At 41.6% G+C, this 12,354-nt stretch overlaps 1 protein-coding gene across 6 annotated transcripts in view; it reads right to left on the bottom strand.

Annotated features, from left to right (window-relative positions):
- Nucleotides 1-11,222, bottom strand: part of OSBPL9 (oxysterol binding protein like 9) — a 170,237-nt gene extending 159,015 nt beyond the window's left edge. For 2 of the 6 annotated variants that reach the window (XM_010370408.2, XM_010370404.2), the window contains exon 1: nucleotides 10,886-11,017. In XM_010370408.2, coding sequence (XP_010368710.1) covers nucleotides 10,886-10,996 — 111 coding nt within the window. In that variant the 5' untranslated portion in view covers nucleotides 10,997-11,017. Of the gene's footprint in view, nucleotides 1-10,885 lie in introns of all 6 variants that reach the window. The other 4 variants (XM_010370406.2, XM_010370411.2, XM_010370414.2 and 1 more) reach the window with 4 other exon arrangements.
- Between the last annotated feature and the right edge of the window lie 1,132 nt (nucleotides 11,223-12,354).

Genomic DNA, 12,354 nt, shown 5'->3' with positions numbered 1-12,354 from the left:
AGTTAAATAGAGAGAGGAGAGAAAGCAAATAGAGGAGAAAATCTATAGACTGAGATCCCGAAAAGTTTGTGAGCAAATGGAACCCAGAACACAGGATTACCTCTTCTACTATGATAGGGAAAGGTAAAAGCAAGAATAAAGAGGAAAACAGATATATTAAAATAGGTGGGAGAACAAGGAGTTGAGAGTGTTCCCACCAAATGGACCACTGTCTCTGGTAAGCATGGCATCTCCAATGAGTGATGGAGGAAAAAAGAGGATTGCGAGACAAGAGATAGCTGCCAGAATGACAGATCACATTTTTATCCAGTGTATTTTCACCCAGCTGTGCCATAACAATACTAAGATAAAATACAAGAAATAAGTAGACAATCTTATCATGCGGCCTCAGTGGAACAAAACTCCAAGAAATAGACAATCAACGTTTATAATAATTTTAACATTGTCATGTGAATACAAAAAAATTAATTATGAATACCCGGAAACACTTCCCTTGAATATAATTCCATTTATATGATCCCATGTAACATGTAAACTTAACTTCTGCAAGAAAATTCCATTTTTAAAATAATCCTGGGCTGGACGCAATGGCTCACAGTCATAATCACAGCACTTTGGGCAGCCGAAGAGGGTGGACTGCTTGAGCTCAGGAGTTTGAGACCAGCCTGGCCAACATGGTGAAACCCCGTATCTACCAAAAATACAAAAAGTTAGCCCGTGTGGTGGTGCATGCCTATGGTCCCAGCTACTCAGGAGGCTGAGGTGAGGTGGGAGGATTTTTGAGTCTTGGAGGTGGAGGTTGCAGTGAGCCAAAATCATGCCACTGCACTCCAGCCTGGGTGACAGAGTAAGACCCCATTAAAAAAAAAAAAGAAGATAATCCTTTACAATTAAATAAATGAGAAGGAAAACAATCGATTGGGGTAGCCATTTCTTTGTCTGTATTTCTCTATAAAAGTAAAAGAAATTCAATCCTTAATCTAAATCGTTTGTACACTGTTATAGTTTTGATTGGGATTACCTAACTATTTGAAAATCTAATCCTTCCAACTGGCATGGTCTAGATTAATTAAAAATAAATTAAATTACATTTAAAAAAAATAAAATCTAATCATACAATTGCCACTTTTGGAGTGGCATATTTAAGAACAACTCTACATCTTTCTACAAATTATTACCGCCAAGAAAACTGCTTGCAACAGAAGCAAGAATTGACTGCTTATCTGTTACAACACAGGAAGCAAAAGATCACACACAGTTCCACAGGCTCTGGATGACTAAACAAAAAACCTCTCTAGTTAATATAAACTCAATCAGGTTTTACATAAACTGTGGAAACATACATATTTGTTATTAGTATATTCGGTAAAACTTACAAGGCTGTGTAAACAAGAATTCCAAACAGCCTTCTGCATCTCACTCACCTAAAATTCGAATTTGAAGGGCCATTCATTATTCTATTCACTAGGAGAATAATATGACTCATTGTAGGGCTTGAAGATAATAATGTTCAGTACTGCCATCAAGGGTTTACAAGCTTGCTGTACAGATAGAGAATGTACTAGAGATATGTTAATTGTAGCAGATGTAAAATGATTAATGCCCCAAAGAATTCTATGAGAAAGGTTCAGAAGTCTCAGAAAAGGGAAAAATCAAGACTATCTAAAGTATTCAAGGAAAGTAAAAGATAAAAAATTTCCAAATAATTCTTCCCACTGATACTACTCACTATCTTAGGGAGTTTCTTTATGTCTTTTCAGGGCGTTTTGATTTATATTTATTTTTATTTATTTTTTTATTTTTATTTTTTTGAGACTCACTCTGTCCCCCAGGCTAGAGTGCAGTGGCGCAATCTTGGCTCACGGGTTCTGCCTTCTGGGTTCAAGCGATTCTCCTGCCTCAGCCTCCCAAGTAGCTGGTATTACAGAGGTGCACCAACACGCCCGGATAATTTTTTTATTTTTAGTAGAGATGGGGTTTCACATTTTGGTCAGGCTTGTCTCAAACTCCTGACCTCAAGGGATCCGCCCGCCTCGACCTCCCAAAGTGCTGGGGGATTACAGGCATGAGCCACCACACCCGGCCCATTTAGATTTAGATACAATTTTTCTTTTGTTCCTTTTATAATTCTAAAGCTACTCTATTAGATTTGGACTATTAGAAGGTACCATATAGCCAGGTGAGGTGGCTCACACCTGTAATCTCAGCAGTTTGGGAGGCTGAGGCAGGTGAATCACCTGAGGTCAGGAGTTCAAGATCAGCCTGGTCAACATGGTGAAACCTCGTCTCTACTAAAAATACAAAAATTAGCCGGGCGTGGTGGTGGGCGCCTTAACCCCAGCTACTCAGGTGGCTGAGACAGAAGAACTGCTTGAACCCACGAGGTGGAGGTGGCAGTGAGTGGAGATCGCGCCACTGCACTCCAGCCTGGGTGACGGAGAGAGACTCCATCAAAAAAAAAAAAAAAAAAAAAAAAAAAGTACCATATATAAGCTCAATAAAAATCATATTTGATATATTCAAGAATGGTTTACTTAGAAAAGAATAAATTTGCTTTTAAATATTTGAAGGGAGTGGTGCTGATACCTTTCTAGGAGAATCTGGGACTACTTCTTTTACATGTTTGCAAGAGAAATATATACATTTAAGCCATTCAAAAATCTAAAATCCAAGAATTAGAGGGTAGATTTTTTTTTTATAATCTGCTAAACATTGCTAAAGACTGCCAAATAACACTTAAATGTGTTTTGACTAGCAGTGGTTTTAAAATGCAAAGTCGGGCCGGGCGCGGTGGCTCAAGCCTGTAATCCCAGCACTTTGGGAGGCCGAGACGGGCGGATCACGAGGTCAGGAGATCGAGACCATCCTGGCTAACACCGTGAAACCCCGTCTCTACTAAAAAATACAAAAAACTAGCCGGGCGAGGTGGTGGGCGCCTGTAGTCCCAGCTACTCGGGAGGCTGAGGCAGGAGAATGGCGTAAACCCGGGAGGCGGAGCTTGCAGTGAGCTGAGATCCGGCCACTGCACTCCAGCCTGGGTGACAGAGCAAGACTCCGTCTCAAAAAAAAAAAAAAAAAAAAAAAAAAAAAAAAAAATAAAATGCAAAGTCATCACAAGTCTCTTCCAGACAGTGTGTAACAGCAAAGAACATGATTTCTCTAACGACTCCTTTTACAAAGAATATCTTGAGTAGCCCAGGTAACTTACTAATTCAGTTTCTAACCCTCTCTCCAAAAGCAATACAAATCAAGAAAGAGGGTTAAACATTTGTGGGTAATGTTAGTCATATTTAGCTATTCCTTATCTATTCCTTTTTCCAGTTCCCAGTGTCATAGTCCTAAATCTTTACTATATTCCTTGTGTCCTGACTATATCCTCATTTTTAACATGGACCTTGCTTCCCATCCCTATACCATTAAGCATATTCCTATTTTAGAAACTGTTCCCCTTCATTCCACATTCCATATCCTCTTTGCTCCTTCTACAATGAAACATCTTGAATAATCTCCATTCACTTCATATACTTCCTGCCTATTTACTCTTCAAGCCACTCCAACCTACATTCCATACCTACCACTCCATGGAAACTGCTCTTCCTAGGAACATCAATGATGTTGACAAATCCAATAGATATGCTTTAGACCTCATCTATTTAATCCTTACAGCAGTATTCAAGCCAATTTACTACTTCCACCTTGCCATTCATGACGGCCACATTCTTCTAGTTTTTCTCTTACATCTCTGGCATCCCTTTTCACTCTCCTGTGCAGGCTTTTTTCCTCTGCCAATCCCTTAAATTGTGATTGTGGTGGTTTAAAATCTGTCCATAAATTCTTTTCAAAAGGTAAAGCCTAATTCCCCTCCTCATGCCTGAAATTCTCATCCCCAGGAGCATGAGTGGAACTTAATGGCTTGTTTCTAATGAACAGAATAAGGCAGAAGTGGTGGTCTCTGACTAGGTCATAAAAGGCTTCCTCTTTGCTCTCACTTGGATCAGAGCCAGCTGCTCTGTCATGAAGACACTTAAGCAGCTCAACGGAGAGGCTACCTGGTGAGGAACTGAGGCCACCTTCCAACAGCCAGCAAGGAACTGCGGCTTTCTGATCACAGCCATGTGAGTCATCGTGGAAGCTGATCCTCCTGCTCCAGTCAAGCCTTTCAGATGACTGCAGCACTGGCTAATATATTGATTACAACTTCATAAGAGACCCTGAGCCAGAACACAAAGTTCTGACCCATGGAAACTATGAGGTAACAAACGGTTGTTTTAAGTTGCTACCTTTGGGAGTAATCTGTCATAACGCAATAGATAACTAAATCCAGTTGTATTTTCCAGAGTCCTATCCAAAGATCTCTATTCTATTGACTCTCTCAACTCTCCATAAAAGAAAAACTAATATTTATCTGCAGCCCAGATTTATTTTATGTTTTACTGACTGATAAAGAGGCTATGCAGCCCAGATTTTTGTCCTAAGCTCCAGGCTATAACACATCTTAATGTCAATTTCAACATGCCCCAAAGCAACCACTTCTCTCCCCCAACCTGTTCTTCCTATCTTCCTTTTTATCATTCATCCAGCTCAAGCTGAAAACCTACATGTCTTCAGACTCTTCCCCTTTCACTCACATCCAGTCACTAAATTCCATCAAAAGCGACCTCTTGATTACGTCTCTGCAACCATATTTAAAAACACACACACACACACACACATTTCACCTGAACCTATCGATCAATTTTAACACTACAGAGAGACAAGCTAACATCAAATGCCTCTTGATTTGATAGGCTCCACCTATATAGTATTCTTGCCCAAAAGAAACAAAATAAATTTGATTAAGCTTTCAGCTCAAATTATCAATTTATATAGGAAATACAGAGGACAAAGGAACATGTTTAAACATACCAAAATGATGCTTCCAACAAAATCCAAAATGTGGAAAATTCTACAGAGTAAATGACCTGGTGTCTTACACAAATAAATTGCCAAGAAAAAAAGAGGCAGAACTAGAGATTAAAAGAGACTCTATAATTTTATATGCAGATCTTGTTTGGAATTCTGACTCAAAACAACTGGTAAGGAAGGAATGTTTGCGATATTCTAGGAAATTGAACAGACTGGATATTTGATATTAATAAATACTACTACTTAGCTGTAATAAAAGTATTTTGATAACATTCTTTAAAATAGAGGTACCTTAACTTTCTTTTTTTTTTGAGACAGAATCTCGCTCTGTCACCCAGGATGGAGTACAGTGGCACCATCTCGGCTCACTGCAAACTCCACCTTCTGTTTCAAGTGATTCTCCTTGAACAGAGAGACTGAATTCACAGTCTCCCAAGTAGCTGGGATTACTGGCGCCAGCCACTGCCCCCAGCAAATTTTTGTATTTTTAGCAGAGATAGTGCTGGCCAGGCTAGTCTTGAATTGCTTACCTCAGGTGATCTCCCTGCCTCGGCCTCCCAAAGTGCTGGGATTACAGGCGTGAACCACCATGCCTGGTCACATACTGAAATATTCACAAAGAAATAATACAGTGTCGCCGGGCGCGGTGGCTCACGCCTGTAATGCCAGCACTTTGGGAGGCCGAGGCAGGTGGATCACGAGATCAGGAAATCGAGACCATCCTGGCTAACACGGTGAAACCCCATCTCTATTAAAAATACAAAAAAATTAGCCGGGCGTTGTGGCGGGCGCCTGTAGTCCCAGCTACTCAGGAGGCTGAGACAGGAGAATGGCGTGAACCCGGGAGGCGGAGCTTGCAGTGAGCCGAGATGGTGCCACTGCACTCCAGCCTGGGCGCAGAGTGAGACTCCGTCTCAAAAAAAAAAAAAAAAAGAAAGAAATAATACAGTGTCTGGGATCCGCTCTAAAAATAATTCAAAAGAGGAGGAAGGAGTTAATGGAAGTACCAATAAAACAAGATTGGCCATTTGTTGGTATTTGTATAAGCTGGATGAAATGAATTCATTTTACTGTGCTCTTTACTTTTATGAATGTTAAAAATTTTCTTTTTTTTTTTTTTGAGACGGAGTCTCGCTCTGTCGCCCAGGCTGGAGTGCAGTGGCGCGATCTCAGCTCAGTGCAAGCTCCGCCTCCCGGGTTCACGCCATTCTCCTGCCTCAGCCTCCCGAGTAGCTGGGACTACAGGCGCCCGCCACCTCGCCCGGCTAGTTTTTTTTGTATTTTTTAGTAGAGACGGGGTTTCACCGTGTTAGCCAGGATGGTCTCGATCTTCTGACCTCGTGATCCGCCCGTCTCGGCCTCCCAAAGTGCTGGGATCACAGGCTTGAGCCACCGCGCCCGGCCGAATGTTAAAAATTTTCTATAATAGGCTGGGCACAGGGACTCATGCCTGTAATTCCAACATTCTGGGAGGCTGAGGCAAGTGGACTGCTTGAGCCCAGAAGTTCAGCAACATGGTGAAACCCCATCTCTACCAAAAATACAAAATTAGCGCGTCTTATAACTTGGTTTCAAAATAAATGAATAAATAAAATAGATTTAAATTTTTTTTAATTTCTATAAAAGTTTTTTCAATAATAATAAAAAGTGCTTACAACACTGAAAGAACTCTCCACTGCCCTAGGGATAAAGTTTAAATTCCTTAACATGGTTTGCCAAGAAAGCCTTTCATTATCTGTCCTCCTGCTTAGCTCTCCAGTTCATCTCTCACTACTACCTACCTCACAGCCCAACCTCCAGAAATGACAAGCTGCTTAATCTTATCTCCTCCAAAAAACTTTTATTCCCTTTGTCTCAAGCACTTTTCCCTTTTTGCTCACATGGCTAATCTCTACTCATCATTGAAGTCATAACAAACCTGCTTCTCCAAGAAACCTTTCCTAACCCTCCAAGACTGAGTCAAGTAGCCAGCCCACCTATGTATCCCCCTGTGCTTCCTCTATCACAGCTCTTATATGGTATGTCCCCCAACATTTTATAGGTACCATGAGAGCATGAACAATTTCCATCTTATTTGCCACTTTAACCCCACTTCCTAACAAAGTGCCCAGCACACAGTAGGTACTCAGTAACCTTTCATAAATTAACAAAAGGCACAAACTCCTCTAACTTTCTAAACTTTCAACTCCTCATAGATCTATACCTCCCCCAATTTTCCTTCCTTCCACATCTTCTTTTGTGATTATGAGCCACATAAACAATTGGTTGCTCACATAGTGTTCCCAAATTTATATCCTTAGCTCTCCCTGGCCATTTCATCTAATAAAAATTCAACTAATAAATTATGTGCTATATTCCAACAGATCTTCATCCCCAGGCCTGACCTCATGGCTCCAAATACCTTCTGGACATAATCTCCTGTTACCTTCCACACACACCTTAATACTAGAGCTGCTTAGAAATTCTCAATATTCTCTTAATGCACCTTTTGTTCTCAAGCTTCCCAATCTGTGCATATCCTTTCCCATTACCTGAAATGTCCTTCGTCTCTTCTACCTTTATCCTTTTAGTCTCAGCCCAAATGTCTCTCTGGCCTTTTCCAGGCAATGTTCCCACAGTACTTGGTTCTTTTTTCTATTGCAGAATTTGGCATATTGCTTTGAAATGATGTTTAGGTATTTGCTCTGCTAGACTGTGAGTTCCTACATGGGAGAATTACTTCCCCTTCATGCTTGCACTCCTATCACATATAGTACAATGCCTGTTATAGTCAGCCCTAAATAAGTGCTTGCTGAATGAATTATAGCATATTAGATTTCTAATAAGAGAGAGCAAGCTAGAGCTGAAAAGAGTGCCCAAATCTACTTTCCTAAAGGAAATAATCAGTTTCCCTGTTCCTGTATTGGGCAGAATAAAAATATAACAAGCTCTTTTTTCAAAAACTAAAGACTCACAGATTATTAAAACAAAAGAAATTATGAAACGAAAGAAAAGAATAAAGACCATTCCATCCCCTGATAACCAAGTCTGGTGAGGACACAGGCTGAAGTAAGGTTTGTGTAAATCTATTCAGTTCACAGCAATCGCAATGATCCTAACCCAATCCTGAGATTATCTCAATAACAATTCTCAGTAAGGCCAACTCTAAAACAAGGTCACTCTAGTTTAGTTCAGGGTTTTCAGGACCACCCTAGAATATATTAACAACCACAGAGACAGACTACAAGTCAAGCGATTTTGGAAACAAGAAATAAAGGTATGCTATTTACTGCCTTGCTTGGAAGGCTACACAATTAATTCACATATTCTTCCTGGAAGATGTGGCTCCAAGTTATTAGCCACATGCAAATCAATAATATGTACCTTCAAATCCTTTAGAATCCGAATGGACTGAAATAATGTCATGTGTGTAGAATTCACTGCCAATATCCAATATGTCTCCTACCTTCCGTTTTAAATAAATATCTAACCTTTTCCCATCTTTACTAGACCTCCTGTAATTTGAGATTGGGTATCATTTTATTTTCACAAGATGGTACAACAATTGTCTGTTGTTTCTCTGTAAGCAAATACTTTAATATCAAAGAACTAGAAAAGAAAAAAAATATTCTAAACAGTCATTAGTGAGAAATACAATACTTCCCTCCTCTGGCAAGGATAATGTTTTAGGGAATCTAGTCTCAAAAAGAAGGATAAGTATTGAGGGGGGAAAAGTATTTTTTTTAAACCCTATATTTAGCCAGTAAGAAAGGAAATATTTGTCCAAGTATTCAAAAACTAAAACGGCAACAAAGCGGAAAAAGGATACATGAAAGGAAGAAAAAGAGGAAAAAGGAAGATTCTTTCTGGGCTAGGCATTCCCAAGAACCTCAGCTTGGGGGCCTCTCCAGTATGGTCCTAGATTCAGATCCACACAAATTTGGGATTTGTAAAGTAACTTAACTGCATAGTGCCACTCACTGAAATCACTCTATCTTGAATAGGGTTTATGGGATTTTCTGATTATCACATCTACTGAAACCCCATTATTACTTTTCCTTTATCTAAACCATGGCTTTCATTAATTCCAGAGTTTTCAGGATATAATATTCAGTTGCCTCTCTTTCATGTCTACCTAAAGACAACCTTGAACAATGTGTTTAAGACTCATTAAGGTTTAGTCTTTTTTTCCCTTTAAAAACTATGTAAAGAAAGAAAGCTGACAGTTGAAGGATGATGAAAGTAATACTTTCACTTTTGCAAGCCTGCCTTTAGTAACTCACAACTTAACACCTTTCTCCTTCCTGTAGTGAAAGTGAAGTTTAGTAGAAAAAGTCAATAATTTGGTAACCTGATTCGGTCACTTAAGTGCTATGTGATGTTGGGCAAATTGTTTTAAAAGCCTGGAGCCTCAGATTTCAAAATTCTTACTGGGGATATTAAATGGAGATAATGAATAACCACCTTGCAGAGTCATTAGGAGTGAAATGAATTAAAGGACTCACTAAGCTACTATATAAGCTCCAGAGAAGAGGAACAGTAAATGTCTTTATTACTGTTGATTCTTGCTGGCATGAAAACGTACATAGCAGCTCAATGATTTTTTTAAATGAACAAATAAATTCAGTGTCCCCTTTCTCTCATCAACATTAACCCTTCTTCCATAATCATATGTTTTTCTTTCTGTCTTCTATTATTTTCTAAAGCTTTGTGGGCATTCTATTTTGTCCTTTTAAGTATTTTCTTCCCTCATATCATCTATCGTTAACTACACACCATTCGGAGAAAGTACCTTTCCAAGTAAGTTACCTCCCTAATACCACCCATCCTCCATATCGAATGCGATGAGGGTGGAGGGGATAGTCAAAACATAAGATTCAAGGCCGGACGTGGTGGCTCACGTCTGTAATCCCAGCACTTTGGGAGGCCGAGGCGGGCGGAATACCTGAGGTCAGGAATTCAAGACCAGCCTGGCCAACATGGTGAAACCCCGTCTCTACCAAAAATACAAGAATTAGCCGGGTGTGGTGGCGCATGCCTGTGATCCCAGCTACTCGGGAGGCAGAGGCAAGAGAATCGCTTGAACCCGGGAGGCAGAGGTTGCAGCGAGCTGAGATTATGCCACTGCACGCCAGCCTGGGCGACAGGGCGAGACTCCGTCTCAAAAACAAAAAACCACACACACACACACACACACACGCACAAACACACACACACACAACAAAGCAAAACAAAAAACCACATAAGATTCATAGCAATTCATCTACTTGTCCATGGCCACCAACTCATGTTAACAGTGAAGCCCTGAACCCAGAATATAAGAGGACACTGCACTATCCCTTGTCTCTCTTCGCCGACAAGAGACTCGCGTGTAGGAAATCCTCGGCTCTCAAAAGTTAAGGCGTCGTTTGAGCTCGCCTCCCGCTAAATAGAGGGGTGCGTCCCTTGAATGAGACACACAACCTGAACCGACTGGAGGGATTTCGGACCCCCTGGTGTTGCCCGAGGGCCGGTCACCTTTGGACCTGTCCCGGCTCCTCCGGTCACTCTTCCGAGGACGCAGAGCTCTTCAATCCCTGGAGGGAAGGTAAGGGGTGCGGCCGGCTACCGGGCCTGGTGGGACAGTGTAAAATCCACGACAACATAGGAAGACGGCATGAACCGCACGACTGGATCTTTTAAGCCATGACTACGACCACCCTTACCCACTCACAACCATGCCGGACCCCACTATCGCTTAACAGCGGACCCTAAAAAAAAACTTGGCTCACCCCCAACCCATAAATCAGACAGCTAGTTTTTATTTATTGGCTGCGCCCCTCTCTCCCTCACCCTCATTGGCTATCCGAGACGTAAAACCCTCCCCAACAAGGGAACCCTCTCGTACGGCGGCACCCCCAGACTAGCAATCTCAACTCAGCCACCTAAAACCCCGGTCCCCCACCTCCACCCAGGAAACGCGGCCCCGAGGCGCCTGGAGCTGTGCCCTTCAAGGACTCACCGTGTAGTAGGAGAGCAGTCCTGCATTGTAGTCCAGCACAAACCAACGGTACTGCCAGCCCTTCATCACGTTAGTCCATTTGCTCAGCGGCCCTTCCATGATGGACGCCATCTTGGGAGCCGCCAATGACAACAAACGGCCTGACGTCACTCGCCTATATGGCATTCAGCATGCGGGGGGCGGGGCTACAGGGGGCGGGGCGGGTCCTGGGCGGTGCCGGCGGATGCTCCAGCGATCAAGCCAAACACGCTTTCTTTGGGCGCCTATTGTGTGTACGACTCCATGCCAGGGATGCGAGAATGCAAACGTGAATACTGTTATTAAGATTATTTATAATCTATCATGGGATTAGAGTAAAGAAAAAAGATTATGAACATATTAATAAATAATTTTACGGGCCACTTCCAAAAGATTTCATATCTGATATTCATTTATGCATTCATTCCACAAATCCATTCATTTAATAAATATTCGCTGTTTTGTGCTAGGCATTCTTCTAGGCATTGGGAATACAACAGAGCCTTCATGACAGGTGAGAGGAATGGTAAAATAAATAGTAAATTATAATCATACATTAAAAAATCATAAATGCTATGGAGAAAAACATAAGCAAGGAAGGAGAGAGCGTTGGGACTGCTATTTTAAATTCCCAAACAGGGAAGGCCTGAATGAAAAGGTAACTTTTAAGCAAAGAGCTGAAGAAAGTGAAGGAGGGAGCCTGGTGGAAGGGCCTTCCAAGACGAAGGAATAGCAAATGCAAAGACCAGATTTTAGGAGTGAGCGTGGCATCTTGAGGGATCAGCAAGGAGGTCAGTGTGCGTGGAGCAGTGAGCCAAGGAGAAAGTGGTGGGAGACAAGGTCAAAGAAGTAGGGATAGATCACTAACACCCAACGAGGGCAATTTAAGTATTTATTGGCCAGGCATGTGGCTCGCGCCTGTAATCCCAGCACTTTGGGGGGCTGAGGCAGGCAGATCACTTGAGGTCAGGCGTTCGAGACCAGCCTGGCCAACGTGTTGAAACCCCGTCTCTACTAAATATACAAAAATTATCAGGGTGTGGTGGTGCACCCTGTAGTCCTAGCTGAGGCACAAGAATCTCTTGAACCTGGGAGGCAGAGGTTGCAGTGAGCCGAGATTGCACCACTGCACTGCAGCCTGGGTGACAGAACCAGATTCTATCTCACAAAAAAAAAAAAAAAGAAAAAAGAAAGGATTTATTGACCACCTACTATATCTAGACACTGTTGGAGGTCCTGGGAATACAGCAGTGAATAAGCTGTCTCAGAGCTTAAATTCTGTGATGAAAGCAAGCACTAAACAAGTAAACAAGAAAAATATCCAATATTGATTAACACTGCAAATAATTTAATAAATTATTTTAATAGGAAGTCAATGGGTAGCTGATTTATACTGGGTGGTCAGGGCAGGCCTCTTAGGAAGTGGCTTTAAATTTAGATATGGAGGATAA

This window comes from Rhinopithecus roxellana, chromosome 12 (genome assembly GCF_007565055.1).
Source record: "Rhinopithecus roxellana isolate Shanxi Qingling chromosome 12, ASM756505v1, whole genome shotgun sequence".
In the NCBI taxonomy this organism is placed as follows: Eukaryota; Metazoa; Chordata; class Mammalia; order Primates; family Cercopithecidae; genus Rhinopithecus; species Rhinopithecus roxellana.
Note: the sequence above shows the minus strand (reverse complement) of the source record. Positions and strands in the feature narration are given on the sequence as shown.